The 21,439-nt window shown below is 42.4% G+C and overlaps 1 protein-coding gene across 1 annotated transcript in view; it reads right to left on the bottom strand.

Annotated features, from left to right (window-relative positions):
- ALDH7A1 (aldehyde dehydrogenase 7 family member A1) overlaps window positions 1–21,439 on the bottom strand; it is a 43,037-nt gene that overhangs the window by 17,913 nt on the left and 3,685 nt on the right. Inside the window, exons 4-9 of the mRNA XM_045566009.1 lie at window positions 14,644–14,724; window positions 14,198–14,321; window positions 9,485–9,617; window positions 7,689–7,733; window positions 3,374–3,451; window positions 1,514–1,611 (exon numbers count right to left, since the gene is read on the bottom strand). Of these exons, the coding sequence (XP_045421965.1) occupies window positions 1,514–1,611; window positions 3,374–3,451; window positions 7,689–7,733; window positions 9,485–9,617; window positions 14,198–14,321; window positions 14,644–14,724 (559 nt within the window). The remainder of the gene's footprint in view (window positions 1–1,513; window positions 1,612–3,373; window positions 3,452–7,688; window positions 7,734–9,484; window positions 9,618–14,197; window positions 14,322–14,643; window positions 14,725–21,439) is intronic.

The following is a 21,439-nucleotide window of genomic DNA, read 5'->3' on the forward strand; positions in this document are numbered from 1 at the left end:
GCGTATGAGTATCTAGTCATGTCAGTATCACTTGATAAAAAGACTGTTCTTTCCTCACTGAGATGTCTTGGCATCCTTGTCAAAAATAAGTTGACCATAAACTTAAGGGTTTATTTCTGGACTCTCAGTTTTATTCCATTGACCTTTATGTCTGTCCTATGCTGGTACCACACAGTCCTGATTACCGTAGTTTTGCAATAAATTTTAAAATTGGGAAGTTAGAGTCCTCCAATTTGCACTTCTTTTTCAAGATTGTTCTGGCCATTTGCATGCCCTTTGCATGAACCATATGGATTTTAGGATCAATTTGCCAGTTGTTGCAAAACAGGCAGTTGATGCGGATTGCACTGAATCTGTAGATTACTTGGACATTATGGATTTCTTAATATTAAATCTTCCAAGAAATGAAAATGGGATGTTTTTCCATTTAGTCAGGTCATCTTTTTTTTTTTTTTTGAGACAGAGTCTTACTCTGTTGCCCGGGCTAGAGTGCTGTGGCGTCAGCCTTGCTCACAGCAACCTCAGACTCCTGGGCTCAGGCAATCCTCCTGCCTCAGCCTCCCCAGTAGCTGGGACCACAGGCATGCGCCACCATGCCCGGCTAATTTTTCTATATATATTTTTAGCTGTCTGTATAATTTCTTTCTATGTTTAGTAGAGACGGGGTCTCGCTCTTGCTCAGGCTGATCTTGAACTCCTGAGCTCAAACGATCCGCCCGCCTCGGCCTCCCAGAGTGCTAGGATTACAGACGTGAGCCACCACGCCCGGCCAGTCAGGTCATCTTTAATTTCTTTTCATGATGCTTGGTAGCGCTTTGTGTGAAAAACTTACTTCTTTTGTTTAATTTATCCCTAAGTATTTTATTCTTTGTGATGCTACTATAAATGGAATTGTTTTCTGAATTTCATTTCTAATAGTTTTCCATAAACTTGCTTTTCAAAAGCAATGCCTACATAGTAAAATGCCTGGCAGACTAACTAGTCAAGTCTCATCTTATGCTGGTGTTACAGTCTAAATTCAGCATAGTAGCCAAAAATTGATGGTCAATGCTATCCTTGAAAAACTTAAAAGTCCGCTGTAAAGCACAGTACAGTATACAAAGCTCTGTCCTTACAACCCTTTTCAACCATACACAGGTGAAATGTAAACACGAGAAGAGCAGACTTAAGCCTTCCACTCTAGCTCCTGTATTCACTGGTCTTGTTTAAATAATGATTTTCCTTTTTTTAATTGGCCACACAGGTCTAGTAGAATTTGATAAATAACTATATATCATTCTACGATCATTATTTAGAGATAACATGATATTCTTTTCCAAATTATGTTATTGAAATTTGGGACTTCCCTAACATTCAACTACTATTAACTGCACCCTTCTCTTTTACTTGAACATTCAAATAAACATGGCCACTATCTCCACGGAAAGGTCAAAGAAAAAAAAACACTCAGCTTTTAGATTTCACATCCATACTTCTGAGGGAATTAAAACCCTCACTAGAAGCCAGTACTTACCAAACCTCTCCTGCACCATAAGGGCCACCTGTTTTCCCACCTGAGTGCTCCCGGTGAAGGACAGCAGGTTCACTCGCTCATCCTTGGCCATTGCTGTGCTGCAAGGGAACAGACATGGTCACCCACGCAGAGAAACCCAGCAATGGCAACACCTAACGGAACCCAGCGGGAAAACACTGATGTGCACCCTCGGAAGGCAAAAGGACAAGGAAGTATATCTCCGGGGGCAAGGGAAGGTCTTCATGAAAAAGAAAGAAATTTTTCACAAGTAGAGCCATCCCGCAGAGCGGGCTGACCTGCTCTGTGAGTACTCCGGAAACAGACATCACCCGGAGGAAGCTGCTAGTTGGGGAAGACAGTCCTTCTACTGAGTGGGTGACTGGATGATAGAATCTCAGCATTTCCTTGCTGAGCATTCCAGATGTTTTGCACACTCTCAACCCACTGTGTAGTTCCTTTAAGAATTAAAAACTTAAAAGACTACAGGGAAACATCCTAAAATATTCCTCACGGAAGCTGACTTATAAAGGCTATGCTAGGAGTTCCAGTGGCTTCTAAGGAATGTAGATCAGACACTATTGATTTGAACCTCTTTGTTCAGTGCTTCAAACGGTTCAGTGTGAGCCAAGCAGGGCAGCATCAGTCCAGAGCAGGGACAGCTTGATTCAGTGACCTAGGGAGCTCTCCCCAGGCTCAGCCCAGCAAACATGAGCACTGACGCTCAAAGCGGCTGCTGCTTCCAGCACTCCTGTATACGCCACTCTAATTAGCTGAGCTATTCCGAGGCCAACACAAAGGACTGGATGCCTGAGAGCAAGAATAGAGTAGGTCAAAGGATACAATACTCATGTTTTAAATGACATTTACGTAATACTTCACTATGTACTGCATATTTGGGAATTGTATTTTCTACTACTTTCTCATCTATATGAAAAAAATAATAACTTATCGCTCCTTTTTGAAACTGCTCAGTAGGTACAATAGTATGTTGAAAGTGTCGGAAGTAGGCTGACACTTTAGCCACAGCGGTACGTACAGGTTACAAGACTCGACTCCTAGGAAACCTCCCTAATCAAAGTCTAGGCTGATAAAAACCACCTCAGCTTTCATCACGGTTCAGAGCAATTATAGTCAGTTCCAACTTAAAGAGGCTGTGATATTATAGGCCACATATTACACGATTCCATTTACACAAAATATCCCAAATAAGCAAATCCATGGAAACACAAAGTACATTAGTGGTTGCCGGGGGCTGGGGACAGAGGGGAATAGCAAGGGATTGCTAATGGGTATGGGGTTTCTATCTGAGCTGATCAAAATGTTCTGGGATAAGATAGTGGTGATGGTGGCACACACTGTAGTCTAAAAACCACTCAATTGTACACTTTAAAAGGAGGATTTTATGGTATGTGAATTACATGACAGTTTAAAAATAAATAAATAAATAAAAGAGGCCGTGTTTCCAGGGTTCTCGTTTTCGGTCAGCTGAAGAACTCAGGCAACAGGGTACTTTTCACGGGGGAGTAAGACCCCAGACTGTAATTGTATAGCTTTGCTTTGTAAGTAAACACTTTTATAAATCAAGTATCAGGAAGTCACAGACTGCCCACCGTTAAAGCAGTTTGTTATTTCAGGACATAAACACCTATGAACAGCAGCTCTGGGCAATTAGAAAGACAATTCTTACTCGTCCTCCAACAGAGGTTATGCATTACTAAAGAGCCCAACTAGGTCCATAATCATGATGATTCCAGAGAACCATCCTCATTTCCTTAGCTGTTTTGTTCTTCTAGTAAAGATGATTCTAGTTGTTCAACCTGAGTCATTCAACAGAAGGATGTTCTTAGCCTATTAACCTACCCGATATCGGCTCCACCACAAGTCAAGGAACAAATTGCACCAGGCAGCTTGTTGTCCTCCAGAACCTTAGCTATTATCCTAGGAAGGAAAAAGTAATTTCATAGGCAATAATTTAATTTCTTAGGACATTTTTTTAAAAATGAGAATCAAAACTCCAACCACCTGGCTCTCCTTTCTCCAATTTTCTCTCCCACCCCTCAAACATACTACCCTCTGTCTTTTCCAACCCACTTTTCAATTCCTAAACCATTGTTCCCAAATGATCTTCTGACATTAAGAACCCTCTTATTACATACAGACTTTACCTTCAAACATTAAGACCAGGACGTCTCCTCACATAGAAGAGATTTTCAAATACTTAGTAGCAGAACTCTTTTTTTCTAAGAGAATATTAAGAAGGAGCAAAGAACACAGAACACAAATGGAAGACACAGAGCACTGCTCAGAGAGTGCAAGGGATCATCGTTTAAGGATTTCCTGCCACACTTTGAAGACACATCTGGCTCCAGATGGCAGATTGATCGCAGGCCTTTTTTTTTTGTTTCCCACCACAGATCCATTAAAGTGATAGTGAAGAAACAGAAAAGGAAATAAAAGACTTAGAAAGATAAAGAAAACTAGAAGTAGTTCCCAACAGTAAATGAGAGATTTGAACCCACCTCTGCAAAGCAAGGCTCAGTTGGAGAAATGGTAAAGGATGAGACAGGGAAGAGGTCCCCGAAACCCAGAGCAGGCACCAAGGACAGACAACAAGGGGAGCGGGGCCTGCCCTGCAAACCCTGAAGAAGCTTGTGACTAGTGTCCACTGGCTTCACACCAAACTACTGTAGTCAGAAAACATCAGTGTCCTTCAGGCTAAAGCACTGTGGACAAGCAAAGCAGCCTCTCCTACAGCTTAGGCTGTTACAATTAAAATAAGACATAGTTAAATGCCACTTAAGTATGATTTCCAGCTACAAATGGCTCAAGTAATTCTGGTTTCTTCTGAGCTTCCAGAGGACCAATAGAGCAAAGGTTCTATTTATCAATCATACCAACTTGCTGGCCATTTTCCAATTTGTTTAAATTTCAAAGAGACCTAAATCCCACACTTACTTCCACAGAAAAGATACCATTGTTATACCTAAGTGAATTCCCCAGTTGTTCCCAAAGATGTCCTTTAGAGTGTTTTCTTTCTTCCCCCTAATCCAGGATCCAGTCAAGGATCATGGACTGCAGCTATAACGTCCAAGACCAGGTTTTGGGTCGTACAATTCTTCTGTGGGACTTAAGGCGTATATACTGTCTGCACAAGTAGAGTGTAACTCTCTTTAAGTGCAAGGATTTTACTTTGTGCCTGTGGGTAGAGGTTAACAAAACCCTTTCCCCTAAGGCTGGGGAATCTAATCTCAGGTTAAACTGTAGCTCTGTTCCCCAGGTTACCTGACAAATGTCAGAGCATCAACGATGTTACTTAGACAACACGGCTTACAGTAAAAATGACCAGATTGGTCAATTGCATCTGAACTAGGATAACTATCTGCGAACTATAAATGGAAATGCCATGTTTTTTGGCCTTCCCTGAGTGCAGTGACACTTGTAACTGCATGTCCTTTGTGGCATCGGAAAGCTATGCCTATAGAATTGTTACGAGAGGTTTTGGTTTCTGTGGGGCATTAGACTATCAAGCCAGGGAAACCCCTGCACCTATCCAAGGTGGATCTCATCTCCTTGCACCTGCGTGACCACTACAGGAACACTGACTGAAGACAAAGACCTGATGCTGCCCTCCTAGCAAACCAGGTTCCTGTCCTATATCCTTCTGAATAAACAGAGGGACTATATGTGACCTGTGGTCATCTTATGAGCCTGAACATTTAGTTGAATTTAAGAAGACCTCCCAGTGGGCACTGCACCACTCTTGGTTAATTCCAGCAAAATTCAGCATTTTCCTTATTATCTTTCATTGCAAAATCAGGTATTTCCAATTCTCTGACAAATATCAACCAGCATATATTAAAAGTGCATATGAATATTTTGTACTATTTAAAACAAAACAAAACAAAACAAAAAGGCTTAAAGCAAAACTAGTATGAATGAATAATATCTTCACCAGCCACTTAATAACACTCGGCAAGTCAGCTATGTCCACGTTAACTCTTCCGTTTTTTGGTTTTTTTTTTTTTTGAGACAGAGTGTCGCTCTGTTGCCCGGGCTAGAGTGAGTGCCGTGGCGTCAGCCTAGCTCACAGCAACCTCAAACTCCTGGGCTCAGGCGATCCTCCTGCCTCAGCCTCCCGAGTAGCTGGGACTACAGGCATGCGCCACCATGTCCGGCTAATTTTTTCTATATATATTTTTAGTTGTCCAGATAGTTTTTATTTCTATTTTTAGTAGAGATGGGGTCTCGCTCAGGCTGGTCTCAAACTCCTGACCTCAAGTGATCCACCCGCCTCAGCCTCCCAGAGGGCTAGGACTACAGGCGTGAGCCACCGCCCCCGGCTCTCTTCTGTTTTTTTTAAAAAAAGTTTATTTTAAAATATTGCTTACAGAATCTTATCATTTTGATGTGTTTTAATATTTCATTTGGACACCCCTGCCTTAGAGGATATTGTTTCCTCAATATCATATGTTTATTTCAACTAAATATTAATATATAATACCCTCTCTCTTTTTCAGCCCACTTTTTAATTCCTAAGCCACTGTTCTAAATAATTGTCTAACATTAAAAACGCTCTTTCATACAGAATCTACCACAAGCTCTCTACCAACAATTCTTAAATCAGAGCATACACACCATGCACCAGTGAAGGAACATGAAAAGTGCACTCGAAGCCTACATGGAAGGCACCCTCTGCTATACATCCTCTAAATTCCAAAATGATAAATTAACAACACTGGTTTTTTATGGCCTAATCAGAGCTGTCAAGTTCTCAAATACAAATGAGTAAAACATTAATAACTTTTTAAACCAAAATACACAATATATTTTAAATAGTGTGAGATGAATCAGTGGATTAGTATAATAACCAGTTCTTTTTTTTTTTTTTGAGACAGAGTCTCACTTTGTTGCCCAGGCTAGAGTGAGCGCCCTGGCGTCAGCCTAGCTCACAGCAACCTCAAACTCCTGGGCTTAAGCGATCCTCCTGCCTCAGCCTCCCGAGTAGCTGGGACTACAGGCATGCACCACCATGCCTGGCTCATTTTTTCTATATATTTTTAATTGGCCAGATAATTTCTTTTTTTTTTTTTTTTTTGAGACAGAGTGTCGCTTTGTTGCCCTGGCTAGAGTGAGTGCGGTGGCCTCAGCCTAGCTCACAGCAACCTCAAACTCCTGGGCTTAAGCAATCCTACTGCCTCAGCCTCCCGAGTAGCTGGGGCTACAGGCATGTGCCACCATGCCCGGCTAATTTTTTTTTTTATATATATTTTTTAGTTGCCAGATAATTTCTTTCTATTTTTAGTAGAGACGGGGTCTCGCTCTTGCTCAGGCTGGTCTCGAACTCCTGACCTCAAGTGATCCACCCGCCTCGGCCTCCCAGAGTGCTAGGATTACAGGCGTGAGCCACCGCGCCCGGCCCAGATAATTTCTTTCTATTTTTAGTAGAGACGGGATCTCGCTCTTGCTCAGGTAGGTCTCGAACTCCTGAGCTCAAACGATCAGCCCGCTTCGGACTCCCAGAGTGCTAGGATTACAGGCGTGAGCCACCGCGCCTGGCCTATACCAGTTCTTTCTGTTTTGTTAACAGTCTATTAAAGCCAGGCATGGTGGCTCAACACCTGTCATCCTTGTACTCTGGAGGCTGAGGCAGGAGGATCGCTTGAGCTCAGGAGTTCTAGGTTGCAGTGAGCTATGATCACACCCCTGTACTCTAGCCAGGGCGACAGAGCAAGACTGTGTCTCAAATAAATTAATTAATTAATTAAGCAGTCTATTAAGCAAAAGCAATAAAAGTATTAATTGGGTAGAAATGTATTCTTAAAACTATTCACTAGTTGAATAGCTATATAATGTAGTCCCCAAATTACAAAAATATTTCCTCTCCTCTGGAGATGTTTTCATTTTCCAAGTGACAACAAATGTCTATAAGAGTTCAAGGTCCACATTTGTATCAATATCTAGCATGATATCAAAGAGTTAAATGATATTGCTCTGGAAGAGATCTGTAAACTGCCAAATGATATAAATATGCTATAACCAAAGGAGAAAGAAGTTATCCAAATTCCATGCTTAAATAAATATGACACTTTCACATTGGATTAAAACGTCAGGGGTCTATCAATCACCCTTGCAAGATTACTCTGTGCCCAGGAAAAAGAAAGCCACACATACTTACTTTGTGACAGCTACGCTAATGAGGGAAGTTGTTGGAGCTCCTTTCCTTAAGGTTAAAAAAAAAAAAAGGAAGAAACTTAATTTGATGGAAACCATAAATACCTATTATTATCAAGCAGAAGCAAAAGTCTTTGTGAGAAAAAGCTCTGTCCAGCTAGACAACTAACAAATGAGTCTAGTAACTGAAATAGAAATCTATCCTTCAGCTCAATGCCTCTGAGACCTAAGGGACTACAAACTTCCATGAACATAAAAAATAGCACCAAGCAATTCGGAAACTGCTTGCTGCACTGATCACAGGAACTATTACATAACCTCAGCCAGCTATGGAAACTGAGGGAAGCAGAAACCTAGCAATGTGCTGCATTCATCAAACTTTCCTTGCAAGGCTCAGAGAGCCAAGGAAAACTACACAGTTAGCCTTTTTGGATTAAAATGCTGGAAAACATGGGTTCCTTTGGCAACATGGTACCAAATTATTAATTCTGCCAACCATGCCTTGTTTTATAGTCTTTGAGTACATTCACTTGAGCACCGCATTTAAGATCAGTCAATAACCAGCAGAACAGATGCAAAATAGGCCAAAGGCAACTTTCCTGATTTTCCTTAACTAAGTTCTTCCACTGAAAATGAAAGCTAAAAACAAGTAACTGTTTTGCCATCTATAACATACATTTTTACTATCAAATATTTTAGAAAGATGGAAAATTTAAAGCATCAATGAGAACACTGGCTAAATGTCTCAGAATCACTTGGTAATTCACTGTAAAGTTTTTATTGGGAAAAAAGTCAAACTTTAAAAAGAAGGTTGTGACATCACAAGTTTTTTTTCCTCCTACGGGCGTTTACTTAGTTTTCTGTTTGAGAAGTGGGGTATAATAAATATATCCTGTCTTTCTCCTCAGTTTCTGGCAGGGAGCTTCAAAACCCCTTGGAATTTCCTGAGTGATAATAGCGCCTCTGTTATGAATGACTCTAGGTAGCTCAGGATAGGGGCTGGTCACCAGAAAGAGCGAACACATGATTGGAGGGTTGGCACTTTCAGCCAGTGTACCACCTCCAGGGAGGAGAGGAGGGCTGGAGACTGAAGTCAACCATGATTTAATTATTCATGCCTAAATAATGAAACCCCAATAAAAACTCTGGATATCCAAGTGCAGTGGTGCTTCCTGGTTGGTGAACACACTGACACATGCCAGGAGGGTGACAGGCCCTAACAGCACTGGGAGAGCACACGCAGCTGTGCATCTAGAGTCCTTCCAGACCTTGCCCTGTGTGTATTTTCTACCACGAAACCGTTATCATTACAGACAGTGCTTTCTTGAGTTCTGTGGGTCTTTCTACTGAACTATCAAAACCAAGGGTTCACAGGAACCTCCAAATTTGTAGACAGCTGGCCAGAACTGCAGGGGTCCTGGGAACCCCCACTTGCGGTTCGCACCTGAAGTAGGGGCAGTCTTGTGGAGGGCTGAGCCCTCACACCTGGGGAGCCCGAGGCTCACTCTGGGTAAGCGGTGTCAGGACTGAATGTCAGTACACCCACCTGCGGTGGGAAGAGAGCTGGGAGGAAGAGGAGGACAATGCCGGGTGAAAAAAATAAGCAAATTACCCATGGTTAAAATCCATAATCATTAAAAATCAGCATTAGGCAACTAGCAGGTATGATTTAATATGTTAACTGAAAGAGCACAGTAAGTAGAAAACATTTCAACGTATTTTAACTACTTTTCACTAGTACCTGGAAATGGCTACTTTTATTGCCTTCTGGCTACTGGGTAGGAAGCCAGCAGGTCTTACCAAAGGCAGACGTTCCCGCAGATCATGGCGATGGCGCTGTTCCAGCCGTACACGGCCACGGGGAAATTGAAGGCAGTGATGATTCCCACCAGGCCTACGGGATTCCACTGTTCGATGAGGGCGTGGCCAGGCCCTGAGGACAGGAAAGGGAAGGAACGAGCCGAAGCATGTTAATTTAATGCACCTCAAGTAAATAACAAAGTCCAGAGTTTTTCATTTTCAGAACACAGGCACCACACCAGAGGGGATTCCAGATGCCTTACAGTGGGTCTCTTTACGCAGCTGTGGGATATTGGTACTTTAAGTAACGTACAACAGAAGTGGTTATTACTACGCTACCTGTGAACCCTAATGACATTCATTATGCCTCTGATCCTCACAGGGACTCTGCAGAGCTCAGGGCAGTGTCAGTGCATCTGGGAGACAAGGACACTTTAGAGAGGTGATAACTTCAGAATAAGAGAAGACACAGGGCTGAGCCCAGATGCTGAAGCTTGAAGATTGGGGACAGGTATTAAAGTAAACAACCTTAAACAAAAGGGGCTGATAACCACAGGCAAGAAGTGGCTTCGCCTGGCTTGTCAGCTGTCCCTGTCACCTTACATGAACTTTGGCTAATTATAGCATCATTCACATCGTGGTTTTAAAATTTCTCTGCCTTTGAAATCACCATGATAGTTCCAAGACAATCATATAAAATATGAAATGGAAAGGAACCCAATTCCAGGAATTACTACCCAAACTCTTAGTAAAAGCAAACCCCATTGCCTTGAATACGCCTCCCCTCAATTAGTGAAACTATAAAAGCTTTAAAACCATTTTCTTCCAGAGCAGCTGCTCTCTTTCCAGCCTACCCCCTTTCTTTACTGAGAATGTAGTTTTTTTTGTTTTGTTTTATTTTGAGACAGAGTCTCACTCTGTTGCCCGGGCTAGAGTGCCATGGTGTCAGCCTAGCTCACAGCAACCTCAGACTCCTGGGCTCGAGCAATCCTCCTGCCTCAGCCTCCCGAGTAGCTGGGACTACAGGCATGTGCCACCATGCCCAGCTAATTTTCTATATATTTTTAGCTGTCCATATAATTTCTATTTTTTTAGTAGAGTCAGGGTCTCACTCTTGCTCAGGCAGGTCTTGAACTCCTGAGCTCAAACGATCCGCCCGCTTCGGACTCTCAGAGTGCTAGGATTACAGGCGTGAGCCACCACGCCCAGCCGAGAATGTAGTTTTGCTTTCAATAAAAGCTGTCACTTGCTTGGCTTATCTGGTACATACTGAAATTCTTTTCCTGATGAACACCAAGAACTTGGGGAAACCTCCACTCAGAGGCCAATAACAGCAAGAGTTGCCCCAGGCAATGAGCTCACAAAGGGCAGAACATGACCAGGACACCGGAGCTGTGACTCTTAGGCCCATGTTCTTTATGTTGCCCGATGAAGCCCTGGGCCAACCTCTCTAAATTTAAGACAAGGTGGCTCACGTAGGGGTTAGGGGATTCTAATAATTGTATATGCTGAATGAATGAATTGCACGGATCTTTATATTCACTACAGAAAAATTGAAAATGTAAACAAAAACATTTGTATTTTAAACACAAACTTTAAAGTCACCCAGAATCCCACAAGGGGCTTAGTTCAATCAAAGGCAGCTGGAGCAGTGAAGAACCAGAGCAAAGGAGTATGATGGCTCCCTGGCCCTGGTTAAACCCACAGACCAACGGGAAAGGCAGCGGCCCCAGCCACTGATCTCAGCCACACTCACACTGCCGGCGAGGATGGGGAACCTCACTCCCAGACCCTCCTGCAGTCTAGGTGTCCTCAATCCCCAGCAGCCGGTCTGCCCACACAGCCTCTTCCTGCAGGGCCTGCCTCCTCTCTCCTGCCCTCCCCTCTCCCCTGATGTCACCCTTTCATTACAACACTCTGGTGTCTGGATCCCTACTGTGGCCACCCTCAGGATAAAGTCCAAACTCCTAGTCAGGAAAAGTCCATTCCTGAGCTTCCCTGTTCCCAGGGTTCCCTCTCTGCTCCACCTACCACCCCCATACTGCACCCTCCGGCTATGCTGAGCAATCCCCAAGTAAGCCAGGCTCTCCCATCTTTAGCCCCTGGCAGCACACTAGACTATTCCACCCCTCGTCCCTGTCTTCCCTGCGGCCTTATCTTGGGCACCTTCTCCAGGAGGCCTTTCCCGACCACACCAGGGGGCTGGGTCAGGGGCTCCCCCTACATAATCACCACCCTGTCCCCTACCCCACCCCAGTACTTACCATGCTGGATTAGAATTATCTGTTTACTCATCTCCCACCTAAAATGTAAGGAATTTATAAACTTATAAATCCCTTGAAGAGGGGGACTATGCCTCATTGATCCAGTATCACCCAGTAGACCACCTAGCACCTGGTAGATACTCAACAAGCATTTCTTGAATTAATGAAGTCGAAGTTACCCAAAGCCTCTGCATATATGACATGAGTACTCTACTTCTTAAAAACAAGTGTGTAAACCATTGAAAAAGATTTTCATTGTGAGAAAGACATCCTAGCAGGTATAAATCAAAGAAGTTACCTGCTCACACACATGTACTTCCCCAAATTGGCAGTTAACTAACTCTTCTTAGCTGGAAAAACCTCTTGAAAGTGTTCAGTGACATAAAATTAATATTGGATGATGGAAATCACTGTTATAGGTCTAATTAAGGACATCAACTGTACATTTAAGAAGACTCCTCCAACTCTTTCCGCAAGTAGGGAATTTGCCCAACATTCCAAGGAAAAAAGAAAAGATCTGTTTTTTAAAAAAATATTTCTTTCCCTGATTATAAACATAATTACTGTAAGGCTGGTGGCAGGCACCCCTCCCCTCCCTAATGGAAAAAGAGGAAGCCCAGGAGACCTGCCAAGGACAATGCCTGCAGGGCCCAGCTAAGTTAAAGGAGGACCACACCTGGATGGTTACCCTGATAAGAGTCTCTGTTCCTGGAGTCCACACATACCACCCGCCCCTCCTATTCCTCAATATCCTCCCTAAAACTGCAACGGAAAATTCCTTGCTCTCCCTACCGTAAATCTTCCTGCCAAAGAAACCCCTACCCCCAGCCCTAAAAACATATATAAGCCCACTCAGACTTCTGGGCAGGGTGACTTCTCGGGCCCCCTCTCTTGGGACCCGTGAACCTCGCCCAGGAGCGCTCCAATAAAGCCTCTTTACTTATCCCTTTCAACTCTGTTCGTCTTCCTTTCTCTGGCACCGGCCAATCCAAAAAACCTTACAATTACCATCATGGAAATTTTAGAAAATACAGAAAAATACAAAGAAGAAAATGACGACCACCAGTAATTCCAGCACACAGAGATAACTACTGCTACCACGTTGGCACACACTTCTGTCCCTCAGAGGCACCCGTGCTGCTCCATCAACATTGCGCACGTTGCAAATCGCATAAGCTCTTGTCCTCCTCATTGAAACCTTCTCACAGCATAAGGTTGGTGCATAGCTTGTAATAGCAAAAGATTAAAAACCACCCTAAATATCCATCAGTCTGGAGCTCGCTAAATAAATTATAACAGGTTTATAACAAAATAGCCATAGAACCATAAAGGAAGCCCCTTAATGTACTAATATGAAATAATTTCCAAGACATTACTTAATATAAAAATATAGAACAGAATGTAGTTTGCTTTGGTTTGTGTTCTAAAAAGACACATATTTGCCTGTGTGTGAATAAAAGCTCTAAAAAGATAAACAAAAAATTGGAAATATTCACTACTTCCATGGGGAACTATGGCATGGCAAGGAGCATAAGGAGGGAAACTTCTCAACCTCTACACTGTTACTTCTTTCTACTTTTCTGATATTTATCACCTCTTCAAAAAATTAACATTAATATAATTTAAAAATAAGTAAATGCAGGCCAGGTGCAGTGGTTCACACCTGTAATCCTAGCACTTTGGGAGGCTGAGGTGGGAGGACAGCTTGAGGCCAGGCGTTTGAGACCAGCTTGACACTGTCTTTACAAAAAAATATGAAAATTGGCCAGGCATAGTGGCACATGCTGATAGTCCCAGCTACTGGGGAGGCTGAGGCAGGAGGATAACTTGAGCCCAGGAGTTGGAGGTTGCAGTGAGCCATGATGATACCACTGTACTCTAGCCTGGGTGACAGAGCAAGACCCTGTCTTAGAAAAATAAGAAATAAAAAAATAAGTAAAATCAACCTTTCCATAAAAGTGTGGAGTTAGAGGAAGACAATCTTCATAAACATTATGCTAATAGTCTACCAAAATTAGCTTAAATTTTCCCTTATGATTTGACATTTAGGTCATTTCTAATTTTTTTATTAATACCACAATGAAAATCTTTACACATAAACTTTTGCCATATTTCAGATTATTTACTTAAATTAGATTCTTAAAACTGGCTTTAAATTCAAAGCTATTTGAGTATATTTCCAAATTGTTTTCCACATGGGTTAAAAGAACGTCTAACCTACAGACTTGTCATCAATTTTATCTTTAAAACAAAAGAGAAAAAAGGCTCTTAACATAATGTCATTAGCTTTTTTAATTTGCATTTCTTGGAAAGATTAAAGATATTTTCACATATTATATTTATATGCCACTTGCAATTCCTCATTTCTGAACTGTTCATAGCCAGAGTATTTGGAGTGCTCCATATATCAGAGCACAAAACTCTTAGCTTAACCGACTTCACTGCTTACTTTCAGAAGGCAAGATGGGTCCCCCAATCATCCGTGACAAACCGACGGCGTAATCACAAATATCCACATACTCCTGAACTTCTCCCACACCTTCCACTAAGATTTTCCCCATCTCCAGAGATACCTAAAAACATAAAAAGCAAAATTTTTCCAACAGAATCCACATTTTAAACATTAAAGAGCGGGAAAGCAAAACATATTTGTGTCTATTTTGTGGGGGTAATAAACTGAAGAAAGTATGTTCTTATTTTCTGAAGAATTTTAAAATGCAAGAATTGCCTTCACTTTTTCCTATTTATCTTGTTTATCTTTCCTCTAAAGAAAGGATTTTTGAAATTTATAAATTGCTTTTCTTAAAAAAAAAAATCACAATCTTATGCACGGAAATGCATGACAGCCTTGTTCTCCACTCAAAGGATTATGCATGTGCTACAAAAATACTTTACCAAGCTTCCTAGGATTGCGATCTTCTCCCGCAAGGCATCACCGATCTGTCTGACTATTTCTCCTCGCTTCGGAGCAGGAATCTAAGAAAAGAATGGAGTTTTAGTGTTTGATTCAAAGTGTAAATTCATGTCTGTCACACAGTATTAGACACGTGCTGTAAAAGAACAAAGTATATCACATCAAAGGAGACTTCTTGATCACATCAAGACTGATAAGGGCTGGGTGCGGTGGCTCACGCCTGTAATCCTAGCACTCTGGGAGGCCGAGGCAGATGGATTGTTTGAGCTCAGGAGTTCAAGACCAGCCTGAGCAAGAGCAAGACCCCGTCTCTACTAAAAATAGAAAGAAATTATATGGACAGCTAAAAGTATACATAGAAAAATTAGCCAGGCATGTTGGTGCATGCCTGTAGTCCCAGCTACTCGGGAGGCTGAGGCAGGAGGATTGCTTGAGCCCAGGAGTTTGAGGTTGCTGTGAGCTAGGCTGACGCCACAGCACTCTAGCCCGGGCAACAGAGTGAGACTCTGTCTCAAAAAAAAAAAAAAAAAAAAATTAGTTAATTAAAAAAAAAAAAGACTGACAGGGCCAGGCACTGGGGCCGAAATGAGCAGCGAGGCATTCATGGAGACAGTATCTACCAGGCATGGGGTGGCGGAAAGGCAACAAATAATTACAAACTGCCATCAGGGCTAATAAAGACAAAGGAAATAAAAAGGATACCAGACAGAGAAAACAGCAGGTTTGGAAGGTGAATGGATAAGTTACTTTACCTAAAAGATTGGCAGGAAAATCTCGAAGGAGGTGATACTGAAGCTAAAACCTGAAGAATGGGAAAAGTCAGCTGTAGGAATATTCTTCCCAGGGAAAAGAAGAACACGTAAAAGAGACCTATGGAAAATATAATCAAACGGGCTGACTGGGAAGGCCAGTACGTCTAAAGCTAGAAGCTTATAAGGAGTCAGAATCTTACTCCAGGTGCAATGCCAAGTCTTTAACGGTTTTTAAGGTACAGAATAAGGTAATTAGCTTTATCTTTAAATATCACTGTCTGATGCATAGAGAACAAACAGACAAAAAGATTATAGTGACTTAGTCTTCATACTGCAATGGTAACAAGGGAAACAAAAGTGGAGCAGGATCTGCTGTGGAAGTAGAACCGACAGGACACACTAATGCAACAGATGAAAGAAAGGAGGCAAATAAAAGAACTAAAGATGACTCCCTGGTCTCTGGCTGGAATAGCTAGGAGGAGACGGTACAGTTAGCTCAATGAAGAAGACTTGAAGGGAGATGTCAGGTTTTGGGGGCAGTGAAAAGTACAGGTTGTATCATATTAAGTTTGAGATGTGATTGATGAATGGAGACAAAATTTCCCCCACATGACCATCTCTTCCCTCTAGCTCTTCTCAATTCTACCTCTCCTTCAAAGGGCAGCTAAAATGAACCTTCCTCCAGGCTGGAGCCAATCTCTCTCTCTCTCTCTCTCTCTCTCTCTCTCACACACACACACACACACACACATACACACACACCCCTGCTCACACTCTGCCTCACAGAGCTTGACTGTGAACTCAAGGCTCTTCTAAGCTCTTGCTTCTCCCCAATAACTGTGTCTTAATATAGCTTTTCCAGGCCAGGCGTGGTGGCTCTCACCTGTAATCTTAGCACTCTGAGAGGCCAAGGCGGGATCAAGAGTTCGAGACCAGCCATAGCAACAGCGATATCCCATCTCTACAAAAAGTAGAAATTAGCTGACCAACTAAACATAGAAAAAAATCAGCCGGGCATGGTGGCGAATGCCTGTAGTCCCAGCTACTCCGGAGGCTGAGGCAGGAGGATTGCTTGAGCCCAGGAGTTTGAGGTTGCTGTGAGCTAGGCTGATGCCACAGCACTCTAGCCTGGGCAACAGACCGAGACTCTGTTTCAAAAACATATATAAAAAGTAAAAATATACATACAGCTTTTCTGAAGGATAACTTGGCAATTTATTAACATTTAAAACATTCCTACTCTTTGACTACACACTTCCACTTCTGGAAATTGAGCTTATACATAAGTATGCAAAAGTATAGATATAACAATATTCACTGCAGTACTGTTTCTAGCAAAGAAAAACAGAAACCATCTAAATATCCACTCGCACATGATTGGTTAATTATGGAACAGCCATAAAATAAAATATTCTCTAAAAAGAATGAAGTAAATTTATATGGGAAACCATTTAGGAGCTATCAGAGGCTAACAGAAAACAAGAAAACAATGCATATGATAAATAAACTTGTGCTTAACTGTGGAAGAATATACACGAGACTGTTAACAGCAATTATTTCTAGAGCGTGGAATTTAACAGGCTTTCACTCCCCACATTTTGTATGTCTGCAATGTTTGTCATTTTTACTATATATGCACTCTTTTAGAAACAGAAGAGATTGGCTCCAGCCTGGAGGAAGGTTCATTTTAGCTGCCCTTTGAAGGAGAGGTAGAATTGAGAAGAGCTAGAGGGAAGAGATGGTCATGTGGGGGAAATTTTGTCTCCATTCATCAATCACATCTCAAACTTAATATGATACAACCTGTACTTTTCACTGCCCCCAAAACCTGACATCTCCCTTCAAGTCTTCTTCATTGAGCTAACTGTACCGTCTCCTCCTAGCTATTCCAGCCAGAGACCAGGGAGTCATCTTTAGTTCTTTTATTTGCCTCCTTTCTTTCATCTGTTGCATTAGTGTGTCCTGTCGGTTCTACTTCCACAGCAGATCCTGCTCCACTTTTGTTTCCCTTGTTACCATTGCAGTATGAAGACTAAGTCACTATAATCTTTTTGTCTGTTTGTTCTCTATGCATCAGACAGTGATATTTAAAGATAAAGCTAATTACCTTATTCTGTGCCTTAAAAACCGTTAAAAATCTGTAACATTAAAAGAATCAGCATAGACTCTACACATCTCTAGTACATGGCATGGGTTTAATAATGTTTCAACTGAATATAAACAGCACATTTATAAGTTTAACCAAATCAGTCAGTTTCAACTCAGACATGATCAGTACACATGACCTTTTACCTCCCATTCTGGGCATATTTTATTCAATCAATCTGTCAACAAATAATTATTGCACACATTCCATGTGCCAGATACTGTGTTAATCCCTGAGAATACTGCAAACAATGCAGCTATAATTTTTGCCCTGTAGACCTGATGGTCCAATGAGGATGGTAGACAGAAGAAATAGGCAATTACGACTCAGCGTGGTAAATGCCACGAAGGGGGAACTAGGTTGTATAATGGAGCACCTAGGAGTGTCAACTTAGCCTTACTCGAAGATAAGGGAACGGGGAGGAAGGAGGCTTTTTCAAAAGTTTAGAGGTTAGGGTTTAAGTCTTCAGGTATGACTGGTGTTTGCCAGGTGAAGAGGCAGAGAAAACAGAGGAAAAGCATGGAGGGTGGGGTGCAGAGCATATGCAAAGGCCAAACAGCAAGAGAGAATGTAGTAGTTTTGGAAAATTTTAAGTTCAAATAGGCAGGAGAGGGAAGTAGGGGCCATATTAAGGACCCAAAGAGCAGGGGAAAATCACAAGAGGGCTTTAAACGGGGGGAAATCCCAACACATTTTAAAATATCAGTCTGGTTGCAGTTGTAGAAAATGAATTGGAAAGAGACAAGACTTGGGCAGGAGGCCCATTGAGCCAGACAGGAGATGATGGCTCTCTGGACCACAAAAATGGCAATAGAGATAAATGTAGTTTCAAACGTTCAAGACTTGGTAATTGAGAATTGATCATTGATTCTCAACACTGACTACATATTAGAAACATCATCCATAGAACTTTTACACCAGACTCCACCCCAGACCACTCAAATCTGGCATCTTTGGTTTTTTCTTTTAAGCTCCCCAGATGATTCATAGGAGCAGCAAGGCTTGAGAAAGCCAGGATTAGTATTGGGGAGAAAGAAATAAGAGAGGAACAGGAAGTGAGGACGACGGCCAAGTTCCGATGTGAGCTTGCCGGGTGCTAGCATGACCGGGCATCAACAGACCCAGACCCTGCCCCACTACGGGCAACAAGAGTCTTCGTCCCTGCACAATTCACCCATGAAGTCACATGGACACCAAAGACAGCCATGTGGTGGAAACTAAAAGCATTGAGGAGGTGCTAGGTGAGCCTTTGGGAAAATAATGGACACCCCCATGTTAAAGAGCTACCGGTTATCTGGTTATTTCTTTTTGCAATAAGAGATGGCCCATTAACAGTTCCCTGTCTTCAAGGGAGGGAAGAGACTCCCGTGCCCTCTGACCAGAGATGGAGAGGAAAAACAAGGACACACAGAGACATAGAAATGAGTGGCACTCTATGCTGAAACCAGCTCATGAAGGAAAGCAGCAAGTCTCAGTAGTCCTGAGGAAGAAATCAGTTTTCATAAACTGCCCCATCCACACGTCTCACTTTGTTTCCATTTTCCTTAAAGAAAAATGTTCCCTTTCAAAAAATCCAGGCTTAACTCCAGTGAATTAAATGAAACGGTTGTTTGTCCTAACACAGGCCAGGCCAGCCAAAAGGATGAGGGCCAAGCAAAGCCGGCCTCACACACAGAGGATCGAAGAGGGAAAGTGTGAAGACCAGAAGGGGATCAAGCTTTGGTCTTTCTTAACTGAGGCACCAGCTGCTCTCTAAGTCACTGCCCTACTGGCAGGAGCCCCAAAAGCACAGTTAGGAGAAAACACCTCTTCCCTGAACTTTGAACTCAATCGCTTAACTCAAACTCTAACAAGTGGGCCCCCAACGGACTCTACTATCACCCAGGAAAGCAGCCTGTCCCCGCTCAGCAGTCCAACTCTATCGGGAGGTCTAAACAGCACAAGACGCAGGAAAAGGGGTGTCAGGAGCAGAGGCTGGCATTGTTGGGCAAGAGGTGACTGCCAAATGAGATCCCAAATGTAGACATAGCAACAACGAAAAAAGTACAGCACTAAATTAAAGAAAGATATCATGTCAGCTGCCACCCCGGGGCAAAGCAAAGACAGATTTAAAGAACAGTTCAGGAAAAGACAACACCCTGAATTCACACAAACTCTTTTTTCAAACATGTTTGTATTTACCCTGGATAAATACATTCATACGATAGACATTACTGGTCAAAAGACATATTCAGTTAAACAAACATTCAAAACAGTGTATGCAAAGAATGAACCCTAAGGCAAATTAAGTACTTTAACTGATAATAATGTATCAATATTGGCTCATCCATTATAAAAAATGTGCTATGATAATGCAAAATGTTAATAGGGGAAACTTGAGAACGGGATGAGGGAGTATATGGAAACTCTCTACTTTCTACTTATTTTTCTATAAACCTAAACTGCTCTAAAAAAGACTTCATTTTAAAAAATCTATGGGCCGGGCGCAGTGGCTCACACCTGTAATCCTAGCTTTCTGGGAGGCCGAGGTGGGAGGATCGCTGCAGCTCAGGGGTTCGACACCAGCCTGAGCACAGTGAGACCCCGTCTCTTATTTAAAAAAAACAAAAATAAAATAAATTTTAAAAAATCTACGTATAGGAAAACAATGATTCTAAAAATTACCTAGTAACTTTAGGCTGATGTACAATGCAATCACAGGTCACAATATTTTATGCACAAAATGTGTGTATATATGTGTAATAATCACAACTATGGAATAAACACATAAAAGACTAGAAGAAAATACACCAAAACATAACTCCAATAACCATTTTGTATTGAAGAGATTAGAATAAAGGGACTAAATTTGATTATCTTATATATGCACCAACCTTTTTTTTTCCTAACAAGGAATATATATTACTTTTATGATCATAAAGAAATATAATTTTTTTGAGACAGAGTCTCACTGTCACCCTGGCTGGAGTACAGTGGCAGGATCATAGCTCACTGCAGCCTCCAACTCCTGGGCTCAAGCCATCCTCCTGCCTCAGCCTCCTGAGTCCTGGCACCTGCAGTCACCACCATGTCCAGCTAATTTTTTTTTTTTTTTTTTTTTGTAGAAACGCAGTCTTGTTTATGTTGCCCAGGCTGGTCTCGAACTCCTGGCCTCAAGCAATCCTCCCACTTCAGCCTCCCAAAATGCTGGGATTACAGGCGTGAGCCACTGTACCCAGCCTAGAAGTAACTTTTAAAACAATAAATAACACTATAATGGACACTCTCTACCCAGGTATGGTAAACTTTACCTACCAAACTGTTTACTCATGACAGTGGTATTTTTCTGCCCATAATTTTTGATTGTGTATAAAGGAACCCTAAGCTGGAAATAAAATAGAAGAAGAATGTGCCAGCTCAGGGGTTTCTCCGACAGGCTGCTCCTCTCCTGCCCACCCTGCAACTCCACAGCAACCACTGCCTCAGAGAAAACACTGCAGCTCAGCAGCCCCAAACCCCTCATCCCAGGGGCTTTTTTTTTTAACTCAAATGTATTGAGGCTTGCCCTGGGCCAGGCTCTCCAGTAACCACTTCAAATGGTTAACTCATTTAACCCTCACAGTAACCGCTAGGAGGCAGGCGCTCCTACCCCCCCTTCCTAGAGACAAAGCACACTGAGCATGGGGAGTGGGGACTGGGAAATCCCTTACTCTCCCCTCCTGAGAAGCCTGGCTCCCCCCTAGTGTGAACTAAAATAAAACCTTAAGCCCCCTCCAGCTGACTGAATGGACCCCATATTGGCCAAGGGGACACCAGAAATCCCCTAAAGCTGAGAGTTGCTGGCCAAGAGAAGGGAGGTCAGAGGTGCCTTGTCATGCCCCCTCCCCTCCTGGAGATGCC

This window comes from Lemur catta, chromosome 12 (assembly GCF_020740605.2).
Source record: "Lemur catta isolate mLemCat1 chromosome 12, mLemCat1.pri, whole genome shotgun sequence".
NCBI classification, from domain to species: Eukaryota; Metazoa; Chordata; class Mammalia; order Primates; family Lemuridae; genus Lemur; species Lemur catta.